Source organism: Somniosus microcephalus, unplaced genomic scaffold (genome assembly GCF_052327205.1).
Source record: "Somniosus microcephalus isolate GS21.2 unplaced genomic scaffold, FLI_Smic_1.0 unresolved_chr2, whole genome shotgun sequence".
NCBI classification, from domain to species: Eukaryota; Metazoa; Chordata; class Chondrichthyes; order Squaliformes; family Somniosidae; genus Somniosus; species Somniosus microcephalus.
Genome location: NW_028225180.1, coordinates 87,037,286 through 87,059,664, shown reverse-complemented (window position 1 = coordinate 87,059,664; position 22,379 = coordinate 87,037,286). Strand labels below are relative to the sequence as shown.

The following is a 22,379-nucleotide window of genomic DNA, read 5'->3' as shown; positions in this document are numbered from 1 at the left end:
AGGTTCACCACTCTCTGGGTGAAGAAATTCCTCCTCATTTCTGTCCTAAATGGCCTACCCTTTATCCTTAGACTGTGTCTCCTGGTTCTGGACTCCCCGACCATCGGGAACATCCTTCCTGCATCTAGTCTGTTTAGTCCTGTCAGAATTTTATAAGTTTCAATGAGATCACCTCTCATTCTTCTAAACTCCAGCGAGTACAAGCCCAGTCGACCCAATCTCTCCTCATACATCATTCCTGCCATCCCAGGTATCAGTCTGGTGAATCTTCGCTGAACTCCCTCCATGGCAAGAACATCCTTCCTCAGATAAGGCGACCAAAACTGCACACAATACTCAAGATGTGGTCTCACCAAGGCCCTGTACAGCTGCAGCAAGACATCCTTGTTCCTGTACTCAAACCCTCTCGCTACAAAGGCCAACATACCATTTGCCTTCTTAACCGCCTGCTGCACCTGCATGCTTACCTTCAGCGACTGGTGCACAAGGACACCCAGGTCTCGTTGCACTTTTTCCACAATTTTTCAGTCGCTATATTTATTAACACAGTATAAATTTGTGATAGGCACCTTTACCAATGCTGAAGAGTAAAAGGTAAGAATTATAAATATGAGTAATATTTGAACTAACTAGTGGTTATTGAAGGCCATTCAAATAGAAAGAAATATTTAAACTTTGTCAAATTATAAATTGGTTACCATTCTCTTCATTATGTTTCCGAACATTTTCTCATGTGAACTTTGAAAGCTGTTAAATCCTTGAAGACATTCTCACAATAACGGCATGTTTCAAAGCACATGTGAGCTTTCAACTGATAGATATCAGCAAAACTCTCTCCACATTCAGTACATTTAAACGGCCTCTCTCCTGTGTGGATCCGTTGGTGTTTATGGAGGTGCCCTGCCCGTGTGAGACTCTTTCCACATTCAGTACATTTAAACGGCCTCTCTCCTGTGTGGATCCGTTGGTGTCTGTGGAGGCTCCCTGACACTGTGAAACCCTTTCCACATTCAGTACATTTATACGGCCTCTCTCCTGTGTGGATCCGCTGGTGTCTATGGCGGTGCCCTGTCCGTGTGAAACTCTTTCCACATTCAGTACATTTATACAGCCTCTCTCCTGTGTGGATCCGCTGGTGTCTATAGCGGTGCCCTGCCCGTGTGAAACTCTTTCCACATTCAGTACATTTATACGGCCTCTCTCCTGTGTGGATCCGTTGGTGTTTGTGGAGGCTCCCTGACTCTGTGAAACCCTTTCCACATTCAGTACATTTATACGGCCTCTCTCCTGTGTGGATCCGCTGGTGTCTGTGGAGGCTCCCTGACACTGTGAAACTCTTTCCACATTCAGTACATTTATACGGCCTCTCTCCTGTGTGGATCCGCTGGTGTCTATGGAGGTGCCCTGCCCGTGTGAAACTCTTTCCACATTCAGTACATTTATACAGCCTCTCTCCTGTGTGGATCCGCTGGTGTCTATGGAGGTGCCCTGCCCGTGTGGAACTCTTTCCACATTCAGTACATTTATACGGCCTCTCTCCTGTGTGGATCCGCTGGTGTCTATAGCGGTGCCCTGCCCGTGTGAAACTCTTTCCACATTCAGTACATTTATACAGCCTCTCTCCTGTGTGGATCCGCTGGTGTCTATAGCGGTGCCCTGCCCGTGTGAAACTCTTTCCACATTCAGTACATTTATACAGCCTCTCTCCTGTGTGGATCCGCTGGTGTTTGTGGAGGCTCCCTGACACTGTGAAACTCTTTCCACATTCAGTACATTTATACGGCCTCTCTCCTGTGTGGATCCGCTGGTGTCTATGGCGGTGCCCTGCCCGTGTGAAACTCTTTCCACATTCAGTACATTTATACAGCCTCTCTCCTGTGTGGATCCGTTGGTGTTGTGGAGGCTCCCTGACTCTGTGAAACCCTTTCCACATTCAGTACATTTATACGGCCTCTCTCCTGTGTGGATCCGTTGGTGTTTGTGGAGGCTCCCTGACTCTGTGAAACCCTTTCCACATTCAGTACATTTATACGGCCTCTCTCCTGTGTGGATCCGCTGGTGTCTGTGGAGGCTCCCTGACACTGTGAAACTCTTTCCACATTCAGTACATTTATACAGCCTCTCTCCTGTGTGGATCCGCTGGTGTCTATGGAGGTGCCCTGCCCGTGTGAAACTCTTTCCACATTCAGTACATTTATACAGCCTCTCTCCTGTGTGGATCCGCTGGTGTCTATGGAGGTGCCCTGCCCGTGTGAAACTCTTTCCACATTCAGTACATTTATACAGCCTCTCTCCTGTGTGGATCCGCTGGTGTCTATGGAGGTGCCCTGCCCGTGTGAAACTCTTTCCACATTCAGTACATTTGTATGACCTCTCTCGTGTGTGGATCCGCTGGTGTCTCTGGAGGTTCCCTGACACTGTGAAACTCTTTCCACATTCAGTACATTTATACGGACAATCCCCTGTGTGGATCCGCTGGTGTCTATGGAGGTGCCCTGCCCATGTGAGACTCTTTCCACATTCAGTACATTTGTATGGCCTCTCTCGTGTGTGGATCCGCTGGTGTTTGTGGAGGCTCCCTGACACTGTGAAACTCTTTCCACATTCAGTACATTTATATGGACAATCCCCTGTGTGGATCCACTGGTGTCTATGGCGGTGCCCTGCCCGTGTAAAACTCTTTCCACATTCAGTACATTTGTATGGCCTCTCTCGTGTGTGGATCCGCTGGTGTCTCTGGAGGTTCCCTGCCTGTGTGAAACCCTTTCCACATTCAGCACATTCCCCGTGTGAAACCCTTTCCACATACAGCACATTTAGCGGCCTCTCTCCTGTGTGGATCGCCTGGTCTAGGTGAAAATCTCCTGATTTTATACATTCTCTCCTGTGGACAGATTGTGTGAACGATCCCTGCCCATTTTTGCGTTGTGCAAGGTACTTTATGCTGGAAGGAGGAGATTGTCCTGCTGAAATTTGTCCACTGGATTCTGCATGTCTTCTGATGTGTTTCTGAAGAAAATGTGCAGTGGCAAAAGCAACTTTGCATGAGGGCAAGGATGGCACTCTCTCGGTGCACTTGTTGCCCTGCTGGAGAAGGAAGAAAGAGAAATTGTCAGTGTAATGAATCATCTAGAAGTTTCTTTTGGAAGTACAATTCGTGGTTATTTCGGTGTTAACGCAGGGGCTCTTTGGATGTTAATATTGTGAATTTAGAGCCTCCTCCAGTGAAAGAAGTGGTGAGGGGGGAATCATCAATAGTGTGTGGAGATTAAAAGGGCCGTCCCAGCCCCGCTCACAGCCCGCAGATGCAGCCCCGCCCCCTGCCTCGCCCCCAGACACAGCCCCGCCCACTGCCGCGCCGCCAGTCCACAGCCCCGCCCCAGTCAACAGTCACAGCCCCGCCCCAGTCCACAGCCCCGCCCCAGTCCACAGACAAAGCCCCGCCCCAGTCCACAGTCACAGCCCCGCCCCAGTCCACAGTCACAGCCCCGCTCCAGTCCACAGTAACAGCCCCACCCCAGTCCACAGTAACAGCCCCGCCCCCAGTCCACAGTCACAGCCCCGCCCCAGTCCACAGTCACAGCCCCGCCCCCAGACCACAGTAACAGCCCTGCCCCCAGTCCACAGTAACAGCCCCGCCCACAGTCCACAGTAACAGCCCCGCCCCAGTCCACAGTAACAGCCCCGCCCCCAGTCCACAGTAACAGCCCCGCCCCAGTCTATAGTCACAGGCCGCCCCAGTCCACAGTAACAGCCCCGCCCCCAGTCCACAGTCACAGCCCCACCCCCAGTCTACAGTAACAGCCCCACACCCAGTCCACAGACACAGCCCCGTCCCCAGTCCACAGTCACAGCCCCGCCCCCAGTCCACAGACACAGCCCCGCCCCCAGTCCACAGTCACAGCCCCGCCCCAGTCCACAGCCCCGCCCCAGTCCACAGACAAAGCCCCACCCCCAGTCCAAAGTAACAGCCCCGCCCCCAGTCCACAGTAACAGCCCCGCTCCAGTCTACAGTCACAGCCCGCCCCAGTCCACAGTAACAGCCCCGTCCACAGTAACAGCCCCACCCCCAGTCCACAGTAACAGCCCCGCCCCAGTCCACAGTAACAGCCCCGCCCCCAGTCCACAGTAACAGCCCCGCCCCAGTCCACAGCCGCCCCCCAGTCCACAGCCCCGCCCCCAGTCCACAATAACAGCCGTGCCCCAGTCCATAGCCCTGCCCCCAGTCCACAGCCCCGCCCCAGTCCACAGTCACAGCCCTGCCCCAGTCCACAGTCACAGCCCCGCCCCAGTCCACAGTAACAGCCCCGCCCCAGTCCACAGCCCTGCCCCCAGTCCACAGCCCCGCCCCAGTCCACAATAACAGCCGCGCCCCAGTCCACATTAACAGCCCCGCCCCAGTCCACAGCCACACCCCCAGTCCACAGTAACAGCCCTGCCCCAGTCTACAGTCACAGCCCCGCCCCCCAGTCCACAGTCACAGCCCCTTCCCAGTCCAGTCACAGCCCCTCCCCCGTCCACAGTAACAGCCCCACCCGCAGTCCACAGTCACAGCCCCGCCCCCGTCCACAGTAACAGCCCCGCCCCCAGTCCACAGTCACAGCCCCGCCCCCATCCACAGTAACAGCCCCACCCCCAGTCCACAGTCACAGCCCCGCCCCCAGTCCACAGTAACAGCCCCGCCCCCAGTCCACAGTAACAGCCCCACCCCCAGTCCACAGTCACAGCCCCGCCCCCAGTCCACAGTAACAGGAAGTTGGGTGGGGTGGGGAGAGGGTGAGGAAGTTGGGTGGTGAGGTGGTCAGGAAGTTGAGTGGGGTGGGGAGGAGGTCAGGAAGTTGGGTGGGGAGGTGGTCAGGAAGTTGCGTGGGGTGGGGAGGAGGTCAGGAAGTTGGGTGAGGTGGGGAGGAGGTCAGGAAGTTGGGTGGGGAGGGGGTCATAGAGGTCACCATTTTGCACACATCCTTAGATCTGTTCTTCAAATCCGTCACACCTGATCTATTGACCTTGTCTGCGGCCAATTCCACTGGGCTGCATATCGTGACCCCGCTATTCCCGGACAGATTGGAGCTGATTGGGTAATTGCCCCGTCAATCACGCCCAGAGATCGCATTGCTGTGAGTGGCTGGGATTAATTTTACAATGCATCATTTATATTATGTAACTATCATCCATTCATTGCATTCTGCTGGAGAAATCTCTGCTATTATCGGGAGACTTTGCTGCAGTTTTGGTCACGGGTTCTGTTTGCTGTAGTTCATTGAAACTCTGTTTAAATAGACTCTGTTTACTGTCAGGTGTTTAAATAGACTCCGTCTGCTGTCATGCAGGTTTAAATAGACTCTGTTTGCTGTCGTGCATGTTTAAATAGACTGTTTGCTATCGCGCATGTTTTACTAGACTCTGCTGTCGTGCATGTTTAAATAGACTGTTTGCTGTCGTGCCTGTTTAAATAGACTCTGTTTGCTGTCTGGTGTTGTTTAAATAGACTCTGCTGTCGTGCATATTTAAATAGACTCTGTTTGCTGTCTGGTGTTGTTTAAATAGACTCTGTTTGCTGTCGTGCATGTTTTAATAGACTGTTTGCTGTCGTGCATATTTAAATAGACTCTGTTTGCTGTCATGCATATTTAAGTAGACTCTGTTTGTTGTCATGCATATTTAAAAAGACACTGTTTGCTGTCGTGCATGTTTAAATAGACTCTGTTTGCTGTCGTGTATATTTAAATAGACTCTGTTTGCTGTCTGGTGTTGTTTAAATAGACTCTGTTTGCTGTCATGCATATTTAAATAGACTCTGTTTGCTGTTGTGCATATTTAAATAGACTCTGTTTGTTGTCGTGCATATTTAAATAGACTCTGGTTGCTGTCGTGCATATTTAAATAAACTCTGTTTGTTGTCATGCGTGTTTAAATAGACTCTTGTGAAAGAGACTGTCTTCTGTGAGTCCTGCCCCACCTCCAACTCATTGGCTGACACAGTGGTGTCAATAGCCACTCTAATTCTACTATTGATTTGACTTGCTCCAAACCTCCTGCAGTGTCTCTTGGAGCCGTTTCTGGAGATTGCCATCGATACTGGCACGAGGCGTTTCATTGACTCCCTACCCACAGCTCACTGGCTCGTCCCAGCCACGTGGTTTCAAGCAGCATCGCCCTTTAAGTGCCTGATTGTGGATGTCCCTGGACAGCGATCACTAAAAGCCGGGGCACAGGTACATACGGCAATCAAAAAGGCGAATGCAATGTTGGCCTTTATCTCGAGGGGGGTTAAAAACATAAGAAATAGGAGCAGGAGTCGGCCATACGGCCCTTCCAGCCTGCTCCGCCATTCAATAAGATCATGGCTGATCATCTACCTCGACTCCACTTCTCCACCCGATCTCCCTATCCCTTGATTCCCCTAGAGTCCAAAAATCTATCAATCTCTGTCTTGAATGTACTCAACGACTGAGCCTCCACAGCCCTCTGGGGCAGAGGATTCCAAAGATTCACCGCCCTCTGAGTGAAGTAATTCCTCCTCATCTCAGTCCTAAATGGCCGACCCCTTATTCTGAGGCTGTGGCCCCTGGTTCTAGACTCTCCAGCCAGGGGGAAACAACCCCTAAGCATCTACCCTGTCAAGAGCTCTGAGGACTTTATAATACGAAGGGGGAGGAAGTGAAGCTTCAGTTATACGGAGCATTGGACATTCTCCACCTAGAGTGACTGCATTGAGTTCTGGCCTCTTGCACATCTCCCACTTCCTTTGCCCCACCATTGGCGGCCGTGACTTCAGCCATCTCAGCTCCGCAATGTCTCTTGTGATCCAGCCCTGACCTTCGGTAACTATTGCAGAATGCGCACCAATATGTGGCTCTATATTTTAAAAGCTTACTATGCCTATTGACTATTCCAGTGCTCTCCTGGCCCGGCCTCCCACCTCCCACTCTCCGTAAACCCCAGCTCATCCCAAACTCTGCCTCTGCCCCCGTGTCCTAACTCACACCCAGTCCCGTTCACCCATCACCCCCTGTGCTCACTGCCCCGTGTCCTAACTCACACCCAGTCCCGTTCACCCATCACCCCCTGTGCTCACTGCCCCATGTCCTAACTCGCACCCAGTCCCGTTCACCCATCACCCCCTGTGCTCACTGCCCCGTGTCCTAACTCACACCCAGTCCCGTTCACCCATCACCCCCTGTGCTCACTGCCCCGTGTCCTAACTCACACCCAGTCCCGTTCACCCATCACCCCCTGTGCTCACTGCCCCGTGTCCTAACTCACACCCAGTCCCGTTCACCCATCACCCCCTGTGCTCACTGCCCCGTGTCCTAACTCACACCCAGTCCCGTTCACCCATCACCCCCTGTGCTCGCTGACCTACACTGGCCCCCGGTCCGGCAACGCCTCGATTTTAAAATTCTCATCCTGGTGTTCAAATCCCTCCATGGCCTCCTCACCCCCCTCCCTATCTCTGTAACCTCCTCCAGCCCTACAACCCTCCCTATCACTGTAACCTCCTCCCGCCCCTACACCCCTATCTCTGTAACCTCCTCCAGCCCCTACAGCCCTCCCTATCTCTGTAACCTCCTCCAGCCCTACACCCCTCCCTATCTCTGTAACCTCCTCCCGCCCCTACACCCCTATCTCTGTAACCTCCTGCAGCCCCTACAGCCCTCCCTATCTCTGTAACCTCCTCCCGCCCCTACAACCCTCCCTATCTCTGTAACCTCCTCCAGCCCCATCACCCCTCCCTGTCTCTGTAACCTCCTCCAGCCCTCCCTATCTCTGTAACCTCCTCCAGCCCCTACACCCCTCCCTATCTCTGTAACCTCCTCCAGCCCCTACAACCCCCCCATCTCTGTAACTTCCTCCAGCCCCTACAACCCTCCCTATCTCTGTAACCTCCTCCAGCCCCTACAAACCTCCCTATCTCAGTAACCTCCTCCAGCCCCTACAAACCTCCCTGTCTCAGTAACCTCCTCCAGCCCCTACAACCCTCCCTATCTCTGCAACCTCCTCCAGCCCCTACAAACCTCCCTATCTCTGTAACCTCCTCCAGCCCCTACAAACCTCCCTATCTCTGTAACCTCCTCCAGCCCCTACAACCCTCCCTATCTCTGTAACCTCCACCAGCCCCTACAACCCTCCCTATCTCTGTAACCTCCTACAACCCTCCCTATCTCTGTAACCTCCTCCAGCCCTACACCCCTCCCTACCTCTGTAACCTGTTCCAGCCCCACAAACCTCCGAGATCTCGGCACTCCTCCAATTCTGGCCTCTGGCGCATCCCCCGATTTCCATCACTCCACCATTGTCGGCCGTGCCTTCAGCTGCCTGGGCCCCGAGCTCTGGAATTCCCTCCCTAAACCTCTCCGCCTCTCTCTCTCCTCCTTTAAGACGCTCCTTAAAACCGACCTCTTTGACCAAGCTTTTGGTCGCCTAATATCTCCTTATGTGGCTCGGGGTCAAATTGTGTCTGATTTAAGCTCCTGTGAAGCAGCTTGGGAAGTTTTACTACGTTAAAGGCGCTGTGTAAATGCAAGGTGTTGTTGTTGTTGCACCTGGTGCAGCTAAGCTCACAGGGGGACCCCTCACAACAACGGAGCCTCTCACCTCCCTCCGTTTCCAGGAGGGTGGCTCTTGGCTTTCAATAGGGCCTCTAATGCACTGCCTGGTGTCGGACTGAGCCCCCCCCACACCAAGCAGGAAAGGCCCAAGCTCCATCCCGGGCCTGTGCCGAGATGGGCGATAAATTAATGCCGGCCGTGCTAGTTGACATAAGAAAACTACTCGGCACTTGGTCTGAGTATTAAACAAGGCTTTAAATCAACTGTTTTTCAACATGGAGATCTAGTCGTGTCCTTCACAAGTTCCTGTTAAAGAATGTCCTGAGCAAGCTGGGCCCGTGCCCGAGTATTTATACTCTCCCTGGACAGCGCCACCAGCAGGCCGCCCAGTATTATTTCCTAAGTCATTTCCACATGAATGGCAAGATTCATGTCACTAGTTTTTTTAAAAATTTGTTTATGGGATGTGGGCGTCGCTGGCGAGGCCAGCATTTATTGCCCATCCCTAATCGCCCTCGAGAAGGTGGTGGTGAGCCGCCTTCTTGAACCGCTGCAGTTCGTGTGGTGAAGGTGCTCCCACAGTGCTGTTAGGGAGAGAGTTCCAGGATTTTGACCCAGCGATGATGAAGGAACGACCGATATATTTCCAAGTCAGGATGGTGTGTGACTTGGAGGGGAACTTGGAGGTGGTGGTGTTCCCATGCGCCTGCTGCCCTTGTCCCTCTAGGTGGAAGAGGTCGCGGGTTTGGGAGGTGCTGCCGAAGAAGCCTTGGCGAGTTGCTGCAGTGCATCTTGTAGATGGTCCACACTGCAGCCACGGTGCGCCGGTGGTGGAGGGAGTGAATGTTTAAGGTGGTGGATGGGGTGCCGATCAAGCGGGCTGCTTTATCCTGGATGGTGTCGAGCTTCTTGAGTGTTGTTGGAGCTGCACTCATCCAGGCAAGTGGAGAGTATTCCATCACACTCCTGACTTGTGCCTTGTAGATGGTGGAAAGGCTGTGGGGAGTCAGGAGGTGAGACACTCGCCGCAGAATACCCAGCCTCTGACCTGCTCTTGTTGCCACAGTATTTATGTGGCTGGTCCAGTTAAGTTTCTGGTCAATGGTGACCCCCAGGATGTTGATGGTGAGGGATTCGGCGATTGTAATGCTGTTGAATGTCAAGGGGAGGTGGTTAGACTCTCGTACAATAGCAAAATACTGCAGATGCTGGAAATCCGAAATAACAACCGAAAATGCTGGAAAAACTCAGCAGGCCAAGCAACATCCGTGGAGAGAGAGAAACAGAGTCAACGCTTCAGGTCGAAACCCTTCGTCAAGAGGTGGTTAGACTCTCACCTGTTGGAGATCGTCATTGCCTGGCACTTGTGTGGTGTGAATGTTACCTGTGGTGCCTGACATCAGTCATTCATGAAAGAAAGACTTATGAAATAATACTGGGTGGCCTGCTGGTGGCGCTGTCCAGGGAGAGTATAAATACTCGGGCACGGGCCCAGCTTGCTCAGGACATTCTTAACAGGAACTAGTGAAGGACACAACTAGACCTCCATGTTGTAAAACAGTTGATTAAAGCTTTGTTTAACGCTTAGACCAAGTGCCTGGTAGGTTTCTTACGTCAGGGGCCCACATCACCGAGAGTGATCATTAAAAAGAAAGTTCAATGCGAAAGGTAGATTTAAGAATAGTTTTATTTTCTCCACGTACAAGGGATGTGCAACAATCTGTCATTTAAAGGGACAAACCCCCCACCCGCCTTCGCTTTGCGTCAATGTTGGCTTCACCAGTCTTCGCCAGAGTGACTCTTCGATCGCCCCCTTGGCGCAAGCCAGTCACGGGCCTAGCGTTCAATCGTCTTAAGCCTGGTTCTCAAAAATAAATAAAAGTTTTCGGGGTTTTGAGAGGGGGGCGGCGGAGGGACGGAAGGGGAGCGACACTTAAAAGCAGAGGGGCTACTGGACGAGATTGTGGGGGGGGGGGGAACGGGGGTGGGGAGGATCCGCTGAATGTCAGGAGCCCGGGCTTCCACCCGCGCGTTGCCGTAAGCTCGAACTGCGGGTGGCTCCTCCTTACGGCCGTCGGTTACCGGCCGTGTGTTCGGGGGGGGAGGGGGGAGCTGCCCGCACGACTCAAAGGTCAAGGTGCACGAGGCCCACTGGGTTGGCCAACAGCTGCTATGAAGAGGAAGGAGGGGAGGGGAAGGAGAGGGGGGTCAAGAGGGAGAGAGAGCGTTCAGGGAGGGCGACGGGAGAGAGGCCGGTTGGGGTGGGGTGGGTGGGATCCCCCATGGGAACGCGGCGCCACGGGAGCGGGAGAGGGGGGCCGTTCCGACGCCTTGTTCCCGGAGGGAAGATGGGTGGGGTGGGTGGAAACTGTGTGGCCGGGGATCGAAATGGGCGGGGGGGGGGTTAAGAACGCGTTTTCCCATCCACCTGCAAGATGGCCGCCTCCCGGGAACGTTCCAGGGCCGTACGAGGGTAGCTGCCATCGTTGGACAGGATGTGCGGCACATTTGGACTCTGCAAAGCCCCTGCCGGGGTAAAACGCCCCCCCCCCCCACTAATTAACATCGCACCCATTTTCCATCGATCAGCAGCAAGTGACCTCTTCAACTATGGAGTTTGCTTGGGCCGCTCTGTTGCCGGCGGCGGGGGAAGACATTTTCGGACGCTCAGCGGGCTCTCTGTTGGCCATTTTGTTTTGCGCCAGGGAGGACTGCAAAGCGGACGGACACGGTGAAAAAACGGGGAATGGAAAGGGCGAGAGGGAGGGAGCAGGGTCGAGAGGGCGAAGGGGAGAGGTGAGCATTTTACAGGTCGCTCTCTCCGTAGAGCGCGCTGGAGAAGGAGATGTAGTCCAGGCCGCCGGGGATCCCGTCCGCGCCGGTGTAGATGGTCATCCGGCTGATGCAGTACTCGGCCTGCTCCGGGGGCAGCTCCCTGCGCAGCTCTTCGACCGTGATGTAACTCTGTGAGGGCACAAGAGACATTAGATCTGCCATTACGCTGAGCAAGTGGCCACACCACTCATGTGATAACTAACTCGCATAAGTGGGGCATGGGAGACTTTCCCGGATGTTTGTACAGCACAGAGTGAAGCTCCCTCTACACTGTCCCATCAAACACTCCCAGGGCAGGTACAGCACGGATTAGATACAGAGTAAAGCTCCCTCTACACTGTCCCATCAAACACTCCCAGGGCAGGTACAGCACGGGTTAGACACAGAGTAAAGCTCCCTCTACACTGTCCCATCAAACACTCCCAGGGCAGGTATAGCACGGGTTAGATACAGAGTAAAGCTCCCTCTACACTGTCCCCATCAAACACTCCCAGGGCAGGTACAGCACGGGTTAGATACAGAGTAAAGCTCCCTCTACACTGTCCCATCAAACACTCCCAGGGCAGGTACAGCACGGGTTAGATACAGAGTAAAGCTCCCTCTACACTGTCCCATCAAACACTCCCAGGGCAGGTACAGCACAGGTTAGATACAGAGTAAAGCTCACTCTAAAAGGTTCCATGGACCAATAAAGTTGTAGGACAGAGGTTGTGCCTGGTTTTTACTGGGCTGATTAGCCTTGGTGAATGACAGCTATGCTAAGCAGGCAGCTGCGTGACCTCACCCAGGGTGTGGGGCCCAGCAAACACCTGCCAACGAAACCATCTCCTTTCCAAAGTGGGTCTTTGAACAGGCGTGAGGCGGGTGGCAAACCCTGCTTGTAGAACATCATTCTCTCTCCTGGCTGCTCCCGGCTAACTGAACAGAGATGGGCCCTGGGATCCTCCCGGTCTCGCCGGCTCAATACCTCACCGCGTGACCCTTTTATCCATTGACTCGCTGGCGGCCAACCTGAAATTGAGGTTAGTAGAAATTGTAATCTGACACAAACCTTGTCGGAAGCCAGGATTTTGAAGGAGGCCATGACTTGTTCGGCGGTGTCTGTTTCGGCCGTCTCGCGGGTCATGAAGTCGATGAAAGCTTGGAAGGTTACCACGCCAGTGTTATTGGCGTCAACGAGGGTCATGATGCGGGCAAACTCTACCTCTCCCTGTTGAGGTAAAGGAGAAAAGAGAGAGAATATTCAACACCAACTAGCTCAGGAATCAACAGAATCAGGGTATGAGCTGTGGATGGAAGTGATAGTGAAGGGGAAAGTGCAGCAAGGAAATCTGGAGATTGGGGGAAAGGAACAATGTGTTACAGAGGAAAACATGGGCACCATGCCCACAGCAAACATGGCCACCATGCCCACAGCAAACATGGCTGCCCTGTCCACAGCCAATATGGCCACCATGCCCACAGCAAACATGGTTACCATGCCCACAGCAAACATGGCTGCCCTGTCCACAGCAAATATGGCCACCATGCCCACAGCAAACATGGCTACCATGCCCAAAACAAACATGGCCACCCTGTCCAGAGTAAACATGGCCACCATGCCCACAGCAAACATGACCACCCTGCCCACAGCAAACATGGCCGCCCTGCCAACAGCAACCATGGCCACCCACAGCTGTGTTGTCATTACTGGGCAGAACATTTTGGAGATAAAGGGGGAGAAATTGGGTGAGTAGCGCCACCTGTTAGCGCCTAAAGAGGCAGTCAGTGGCTGTAGCGCCACTGGCTGCGTCTCCCGTGATATTCAGCAGGGGCGCTAATGGTGGCGTTATACATTTGTGCTGCGCCGCCACCAGTAACGTTATCGGTGTGCGCAGCGCCCCATTCGCGATATTTGGTAGCGAGTGCCGCACCCGCGCCCAGTTCATGGGGCCTTACTGTGCCGGCAGCGGCGCAAGTTAAGGTGGAGGTGCAGGGCGGGGCGGCCGCCTTTTTTGGCGGCCGCCTGCCAGCACCTCCGTCCCCGGCCTCCGAACCCCCGCCGCCCGCCCCCCCCCGCGGCATTGCCGGCTGTTTCCCGAGAGACCGGCACTTCTCCTTGGTGCTGGGCTCGTTTGCCGGCACTCGCGAGCGGGGATCGCACTGTTGCAGGCCCCTCCCCCTTAACAGTGGGAGGAAGGCCTGCAGTACCGCAGCGTGCCGTGCCGCAGCGTGTGGCGCTGCGGCACATTGCGCTGCGATATTCAGTTTCAGCGCCCTAAGAGGGATGCGGAGCGCCTCGAGCCTCGCCCTGTGTCCCTCGAGGGGCAATGAAACTGAATATCTGGCGATCGCTAAAGCCTCGATCGCTGCGCTAAATCCTGCGCTCAGGCGACTTTTGCACCACTTTGGCGCCCCAACCCAATTTCTAGGCCAAAGTATCTTCTCCGGCCATGGGCTATTAAGCACGTTCTTCACAGACTTCAGGACCAAGCAGCGTTATTCCGCGTTTACAATTCCAGAGCGAACTAACAAAGGGTGCTCCCTCGACGGTGCCCGCCAATCCCGAAGAGGACGGCTGAGGCTGTTGATATCAGCATTCAGGCCAAATGGCTGCAGAGTGCGCCTTGGCGGCGGGCGGAATACACAAAACCATGCGGGCAAATCTCCAGACACCTCGGCAGCCCGCTTGCCAAGTCTGAGAGGGGCCTTGCCAAGTGGTTCGAGTGTTACAGCCCCTCGCGGTGGGAGCTCAAAGATTGGCATCGCGGTGGTCATCACGGACACTGGGACAGAGCACTGCAGGCAGGAGGAGCGATGGGTGTGACAGTTCACGGACATTTTGTGCAGCTCTGCTTTAAGAAACCTACCAGATCATAACCCATGGAGATGAGGCAGGCTCTAAAGTCATCGGGTTCCATCTTGCCGTTCCTCTTCTACTCCATTTCACGATTATTTTGAGTAAGATATGGAAGAGAGAAATAGTGATTAGTTACCTGTGCTTGGATCGGGGATTGTGTGTGTTAATCCTCCTCTTTCTGGCATAGAACCTTGGTTAGACCACACTTGGAGCACTGTGCACAGTTCTGGTCTCCATATACCACACTTGGAGCACTGTGCACAGTTCTGGTCTCCATATACCACACTTGGAGCACTGTGCACAGTTCTGGTCTCCATATACCACACTTGGAGCACTGTGCACAGTTCTGGTCTCCATATCCCACACTTGGAGCACTGTGCACAGTTCTGGTCTCCATATCCCACACTTGGAGCACTGTGCACAGTTCTGGTCTCCATATCCCACACTTGGAGCACTGTGCACAGTTCTGGTCTCCATATACCACACTTGGAGCACTGTGCACAGTTCTGGTCTCCATATACCACACTTGGAACACTGTGCACAGTTCTGGTCTCCATATACCACACTTGGAGCGCTGTGCACAGTTCTGGTCTCCATATCCCACACTTGGAGCACTGTGCACAGTTCTGGTCTCCATATACCACACTTGGAGCAGTGTGCAAAGTTCTGGTCTCCATATACCACACTTGGAGCGCTGTACACAGTTCTGGTCTCCATATACCACACTTGGAGCATTGTGCACAGTTCTGGTCTCCATATACCACACTTGGAGCACTGTGCACAGTTCTGGTCTCCATATCCCACACTTGGAGCACTGTGCACAGTTCTACTCCCGAGATCCCACATTCAGGAAAAACTTCTTTACCCAGAGAGTGGGGGGAATGTGGAACTCGCTACCACAGGGAGTGGTTGAGGCGAATAGTATCGATGCATTTAAGGGGAAGCTGGATAAACACATGAGGGAGAAAGGAATAGAAGGATATGCTGATGGGGTGATATGAAGAGGGGTGGGAGGAGGCTCGAGTGGAGCAGGAACACCGGCACGGAGCTGTGAGGCCCAATGGCCTGTTCCTGTGCTCTGGACTCGATGTAATTACAGACTATTTTTAGAAGGAGAAATTCTTCCGTCTATTTCACATCACAAATATCAGTCTCTCTCTGTCTCTCCGTCTCTCTCCCTCTCACCCTGTCGAAGTGATTGAACGAGGCTCTGAACTCGTTGAGCTGTTCCTGGCTGATTCCCTTCGCGTCACGGGTCAGGATCTGGTTCTCCACCTCGTTGATGGTTCTGGCGATGGTGGTGAGCAGCTGTTCCCAGCCCACACGAATATGCTGAGGGGAGGAGAGTACAAGGGTCAGTCGGGGGACATCCTGAATCACAGCGAGAGTCGACCGAACAATCCGTTCCATATAGAGGATCGGCATCAAACATTCCCAGGGCAGGTACAGCACGGGTTAGATACAGAGTAAAGCTCCCTCTACACTGTCCCATCAAACACTCCCAGGGCAGGTACAGCACGGGTTAGATACAGAGTAAAGCTCCCTCTACACTGTCCCATCAAACACTCCCAGGGCAGGTACAGCACGGGTTAGATACAGAGTAAAGCTCCCTCTACACTGTCCCATCAAACACTCCCAGGGCAGGTACAGCACGGGTTAGATACAGAGTAAAGCTCCCTCTACACTGTCCCATCAAACACTCCCAGGGCAGGTACAGCACGGGTTAGATACAGAGTAAAGCTCCCTCTACACTGTCCCATCAAACACTCCCAGGGCAGGTACAGCACGGGTTAGATACAGAGTAAAGCTCCCTCTACACTGTCCCATCAAACATTCCCAGGGCAGGTACAGCATGGGTTAGATACAGAGTAAAGCTCCCTCTACACTGTCCCATCAAACACTCCCATCGCAGGTGCAGCACGGGTTAGATACAGAGTAAAGCTCCCTCTACACTGTCCCATCAAACACTACCAGGGCAGGTACAGCACGGGTTAGATACAGGGTAAACCTCCCTCTACACTGTCCCGTCAAACACTCCCAGGGCAGGTACAGCACGGGTTAGATACAGAGTAAAGCTCTCTCTACACTGTCCCGTCAAACACTCCCAGGGCAGGTACAGCACGGGTTAGATACAGAGTAAAGCTCTCTCTACACTGTCCCGTCAAACACTCCCAGGGCAGGTACAGCACGGGTTAGATACAGAGTAAAGCTCCCTCTACACTGTCCCATCAAACACTCCCAGGGCACGTATAGCACGGGTTAGATACAGAGTAAAGCTCCCTCGACACTGTCCCATCAAACACTCCCAGGGCAGGTACAGCACGGGTTAGATACAGAGTAAAGCTCCCTCTACACTGTCCCATCAAACACTCCCAGGGCAGGTACAGCACGGGTTAGATACAGAGTAAAGCTCCCTCTACACTGTTCCATCAAACACTCCCAGGGCAGGTACAGCACAGGCTAGATAAAGAGTAAAGCTCCCTCTACACTGTCCCCATCAAACACTCCCAGGGCAGGTACAGCATGGGTTAGATACAGAGTAAAGCTCCCTCTACACTGTCCCATCAAACACTCCTAGGGCAGGTACAGCACGGGTTAGATACAGAGTAAAGCTCCCTCTACACTGTCCCATCAAACACTCCCAGGGCAGGTACAGCACGGGTTAGATACAGAGTAAAGCTCCCTCTACACTGTCCCATCAAACACTCCTGGGGCAGGTACAGCACGGGTTAGATACAGAGTAAAGCTCCCTCTACACTGTCCCATCAAACACTCCTAGGGCAGGTACAGCACGGGTTAGATACAGAGTAAAGCTCCCTCTACACTGTCCCATCAAACACTCCCAGGGCAGATACAGCACGGGTTAGATACAGAGTAAAGCTCCCTCTACACTGTCCCATCAAACACTCCAGGGCAGGTACAGCATGGGTTAGATACAGAGTAAAGCTCCCTCTACACTGTCCCATCAAACACTCCCAGGGCAGGTGCAGCACAGGTTAGATACAGAGTAAAGTTCCCTCTACACTGTCACATCAAACACTCCCAGGGCAGGTACAGCACGGGGTTAGATACAGAGTAAAGCTCCCTCTACACTGTCCCATCAAACACTCCCAGGGCAGGTACAGCACGGGGTGGATACAGAGTAAAGCTCCCTCTACCCTGTCCCATCAAACACTCCCAGGGCAGGTACAGCACGGGTTAGATACAGAGTAAAGCTTCCTCTACACTGTCCCATCAAACACTCCCAGGGCAGTTACAGCAATGGGTTAGATGCAGAGTAAAGCTCCCTCTACACTGTCCCATCAAACACTCCCAGGGCTGGTACAGCACGGGTTAGATACAGATTAAAGCTCCCTCTACACTGTCTCATCAAACACTCCCAGGGCAGGTACAGCACGGGTTAGATACAGAGTAAAGCTCCCTCTACACTGTCCCATCAAACACTCCCAGGGCAGGTACAGCATGGGTTAGATACAGAGTAAAGCTCCCTCTACACTGTCCATCAAACACTCCCAGGGCAGGGACAGCACGGGTTCGATACAGAGTAAAGCTCCCTCTACACTGTCCATCAAACACTCCCAGGGCAGGTACAGCACGGGTTAGATACAGAGTAAAGTTCCCTCTCCTTTCCCCCCAACAATGTGCCTTAGTCCAGCGCAGGTTGAATGTCTTCCCCACCCCCACTGTCCCAGCCCAATCCACGGGCTTTGAGTACGGTAGCGAGAGGGGCGATTTTCTGTTGTGGGTCCAAGTCCATTGACCACAATGTCAAGGTGGCTCCAAACCCATTCCACGTCTGAGGCAGGAGACAGCGGAGACCATCCCCCTCCGTCCGTCAGTCTGGGCTGGAGTGAACCCCAGCTCCAAAGGGATCGGGTTCCCTCCCCTACACAGCGAGTCGCGTCGAGTCCTCGGCCATCTGAGGATGCGGACAAGGCCCGGATTCATTCCCCACCCATAGCCGCCCCGAGGGCACCAAGAGGCAAGCGGGTGGTGTGGGATTGGAGTCACGTGTCGGTCCAGACTACAAAGGCTGGTGGACAGGCACAGTAGATAATTGGAAAGGCTAATGGAATGTTGGCTTTCATCTCAAGGGTTCTGGAATACAAAGAGCTGGAAGTGATGCTACCGTTGCAAGAAGCTCTGGTTCGATCCCATCTGGAGTAACCGTGTTCAGTTCTGGGCCCCGCACCTCAGGAAAGGTCTATTGACCTCGGAGGGGGGGCAGCGCAGATTCACCAGAACGATACCCGGGACTAAAAGGGTTAAATTACGAGGATGGGTCGCACAGACTGGGCTTGTATTCCCTCGCGTTTAGAAGATTAAGGGGTGATCTAATCGAGGTGTTTAAGATGATTAAAGGATTCGATCGGGTCGAGAGAGAGAAACTATTTCCTCTGGTGGGGGGAGTCCAGAACAAGGGGGCAGAACCTTCAAATTAGAGCCAGGCCGTTCAGGGGTGATGTCAGGAAGCACTTCTTCACACAAAGGGTGGCGGAAATCTGGAACTCTCTCCCCCAAAAAAGTTGTCGAGGCTGGGGGTCAATTGGAAAATCTCAAAACTGAGATGGAGAGATTCTTGTTGGGTCAGGGTATTAAGGGTTACGGAACCAAGGCGGGTGGATGAAGTTAAGATACAGATCAGCAGCGATCTCATTGAATGGCGGAACAGGCCCGAGGGGCTGAATGGGCCTCCTGTTCCTGTGTAACAGGCTCGAGGGGCTGAATGGGCCTCCTGTTCCTGTGTAACAGGCTCGAGGGGCTGAATGGCCTCCTCCTGTTCCTGTGTGAAAGGCTCGAGGGGCTGAATGGCCTCCTCCTGCTCCTCTGTTCCTGGATCAGGGTGGCAGGTTCCCTTCCCTGAAGGGCAGGAGTGAGCCCAGTTGAGTTCTTACATCGATCCGGGAAACTATCATGGTCACTTTGCCGGTGCCATCTCCGTGCCCTCTGAACTCATGACCTCTCGGTTGCCAATTCAGCACCACGGCTCGGGCGGCCTACCTCCATGGTGTAGCTGGTGTGCTTGTTGTCGAAGATGAGGGCCTCCTGGATGAGCTGATGGTCACCCTCCAGCTTGTCGATGTTGGACTTGTAGTTGATGATGTTCTGCTCGTACTGCTTCAAGTGGTTCATCTGGTCCTCCAGTGACCCCGTGATGTCAATGGAAATATGGCCAATTTCCTGAGGGAGAGAGACACACATACAGTCAGCAGACTGGTCTCCACAGCAAGCAATTGCACTTTCGCCCCACCTTTACGTGATAGACTGGCACCTTCCTCGGTTACCCGCCCATTCCCTTTGCAACCTTCACTCCATTTTATCTGTTTATCAAGGTGAGCGACGTCAATATTCAGGAAGCAAACCATTTTCATGCCTTCAGAATCAGGAGTATACTATTTTCCAGGTTACGGGGTTAGATGCAGAGTAAAGGTCCCTCTTACCTCCATCTTGGTCTGGATCCATGGGCCGATGACGTTGGCTTGGGCTGCGAACTGGCGGCGAAGGCGTTCGTTGGCCTGTTGGCGGGCGAGCTCCTCCTGCAAAGTTTGGTCTCTGTGAGGCACCAGTGTCTTGACCTGTGGACCCAGGGATGGAAGGGTTAATACCAGCAGGGGCAACTGGGCAGCGAACACACACTGCCCCGCTCTCTTTCCCCATAGCCCTGTATCAATCCCCAAACTAATCCCACTACCCCGCTCTCTCCCCATAGCCCTGTATCAATTCCCAAACTAATCCCACTGCCCCGCTCTCTCCCCATAGCCCTGTATCAATCCCCAAACTAATCCCACTGCCCCACTCTCCTCATAGCCCTGTATCAATCCCCAAACTAATCCCACTGCCCCGCTCCCTCCCCATAGCCCTGTATCAATCCCCAAACTAATCCCACTGCCCCGCTCTCCCCATAGCCCTGTATCAATCCCAAACTAATCCCACTGCCCCGCTCTCTCTCCCCATAGCCCTGTATCAATCCCCAAACTAATCCCACTGCCCCGCTCCCTCCCCATAGCCCTGTATCAATCCCCAAACTAATCCCACTGCCCCGCTCTCTCTCCCCATAGCCCTGTATCAATCCCCAAACTAATCCCACTGCCCCGCTCTCTCCCCATAGCCCTGTATCAATCCCCAAACTAATCCCATTGCCCCGCTCTCTCCCTACAGCCCTGTATCAATCCCCAAACTAATCCCGCTGCCCCGCTCTCTCCCTACAGCCCTGTATCAATACCCAAACTAATCCCACTGCCCCGCTCTCTCCCCATAGCCCTGTATCAATCCCAAACTAATCCCACTGCCCCGCTCTCTCCCCATAGCCCTGTATCAATCCCCAAACTAATCCCACTGCCCCGCTCTCTCCCTACAGCCCTGTATCAATCCCCAAACAAATCCCACTGCCCCGCTCTCTCCCTATAGCCCTGTATCAATCCCAAACTAATCCCACTGCCCCGCTCTCTCCCCATAGCCCTGTATCGATCCCAAACTAATCCCACTGCCCCGCTCTCTCCATAGCCTTGTACCAATCCCAAACTAATCCCACTGCCCCGCTCTCTCCATAGCCCTGTATCAATCCCAAACTAATTCCACTGCCCTGCTCTCTCCCCATAGCCCTGTATCAATCCCAAACTAATCCCACTGCCCCGCTCTCTCCCCATAGCCCTGTATCAATCCCAAACTAATCCCGCTGCCCCGCTCTCTCCCCATAGCCCTGTATCAATCCCAAACTAATCCCACTACCCCGCTCTCTCCCCATAGCCCTGTATCAATTCCCAAACTGATCCCACTACCCCGCTTTCTCCCCATAGCCCTGTATCAATTCCCAAACTGATCCCACTGCCCCGCTCTCTCCCCATAGCCCTGTATCAATCCCCAAACTAATCCCACTGCCCCGCTCTCTCTCCCCATAGCCCTGTATCAACCTGAACTAATCCCACTGCCCCGCTCTCTCCCCAAAGCCCTGTATTAATCCCAAACTAATCCCACTGCCCCGCTCTCTCCCCATAGCCCTGTATCAATCCGAACTAATCCCACTGCCCCGCTCACTCCCCATAGCCCTGTATTAATCCCAAACAGATCCGACTGCCCCGCTCTCTCCCCATAGCCCTGTATCAATCCCCAAACTAATCCCACTGCCCCGCTCACTCCCCATAGCCCTGTATCAATCCCAAACTGATCCCACTGCCCTGCTCTCTCCCCATAGCCCTGTATCAATCCCAGACTAATCCCACTGCCCCGCACTCTCCCCATAGCCCTGTATCAATCGCCAAACTAATCCCACTGCCTCGTTCACTCCCCATAGCTCTGTACCAATCCCAAACTAATCCCACTGCGCCGCTCTCTCACCATAGCCCTTTATTAATCCCAAACTAATCCCACTGCCCCACTCTCTCCCCATAGCCCTGTATCAATCCGAAACTAATCCCACTGCCCTGCTCTCTGCCCATAGCCCTGTATCAATCCCAAACTAATCACACTGCGCCGCTCTCTCCCCATAGCCCTGTATTAATCCCAAACTAATCCCGCTGCCCCGCTCTCTCTCCCCATAGCCCTGTATCAATCCCCAAACTAATCCCATTGCCCCGCTCTCTCCCCATAGCCCTGTATCAATCCCCAAACTAATCCCACTGTCCCGCTCTCTCCATAGCCCTGTATCAATCCCCAAACTAATCCCACTGCCCCGCTCTCTCCCCATGGTGCAGGATTTCTCTGTGCTTGCTCTGTATGCTGATCTCTGGCCGGTGACTCACCTTGTCCCCCTGCCCCGCTCTCTCCCCATGGTGCAGGATTTCTCTGTGCTTGCTCTGAGCGCTGATCTCTGGCCGGTGACTCACCTTGTCCCCCTGCCCCGCTCTCTCCCCATGGTGCAGGATTTCTCTGTGCTTGCTCTGAGCGCTGATCTCTGGCCGGTGACTCACCTTGTCCCCCTGCCCCGCTCTCTCCCCATGGTGCAGGATTTCTCTGTGCTTGCTCTGAGTGCTGATCTCGGGCCAGTGACTCACCTTGTCCCCCTGCCCCGCTCTCTCCCCATGGTGCAGGATTTCTCTGTGCTTGCTCTGAGCGCTGATCTCGGGCCAGTGACTCACCTTGTCCCCCTGCCCCGCTCTCTCCCCATGGTGCAGGATTTCTCTGTGCTTGCTCTGTATGCTGATCTCGGGCCGGTG

At 53.8% G+C, this 22,379-nt stretch overlaps 1 protein-coding gene across 1 annotated transcript in view; it reads right to left on the bottom strand.

Annotated features, from left to right (window-relative positions):
• Positions 1-10,221: 10,221 nt before the first annotated feature.
• The window catches only part of LOC147092958 (alpha-actinin-2), a 108,497-nt gene continuing 96,339 nt past the window's right edge, over positions 10,222-22,379 (bottom strand). The window contains exons 16-21 of the mRNA XM_085976291.1: positions 19,668-19,802; positions 19,228-19,407; positions 15,412-15,558; positions 14,237-14,302; positions 12,439-12,597; positions 10,222-11,516 (exon numbers count right to left, since the gene is read on the bottom strand). Coding sequence (XP_085832417.1) covers positions 11,358-11,516; positions 12,439-12,597; positions 14,237-14,302; positions 15,412-15,558; positions 19,228-19,407; positions 19,668-19,802 — 846 coding nt within the window. The 3' untranslated portion in view covers positions 10,222-11,357. The remainder of the gene's footprint in view (positions 11,517-12,438; positions 12,598-14,236; positions 14,303-15,411; positions 15,559-19,227; positions 19,408-19,667; positions 19,803-22,379) is intronic.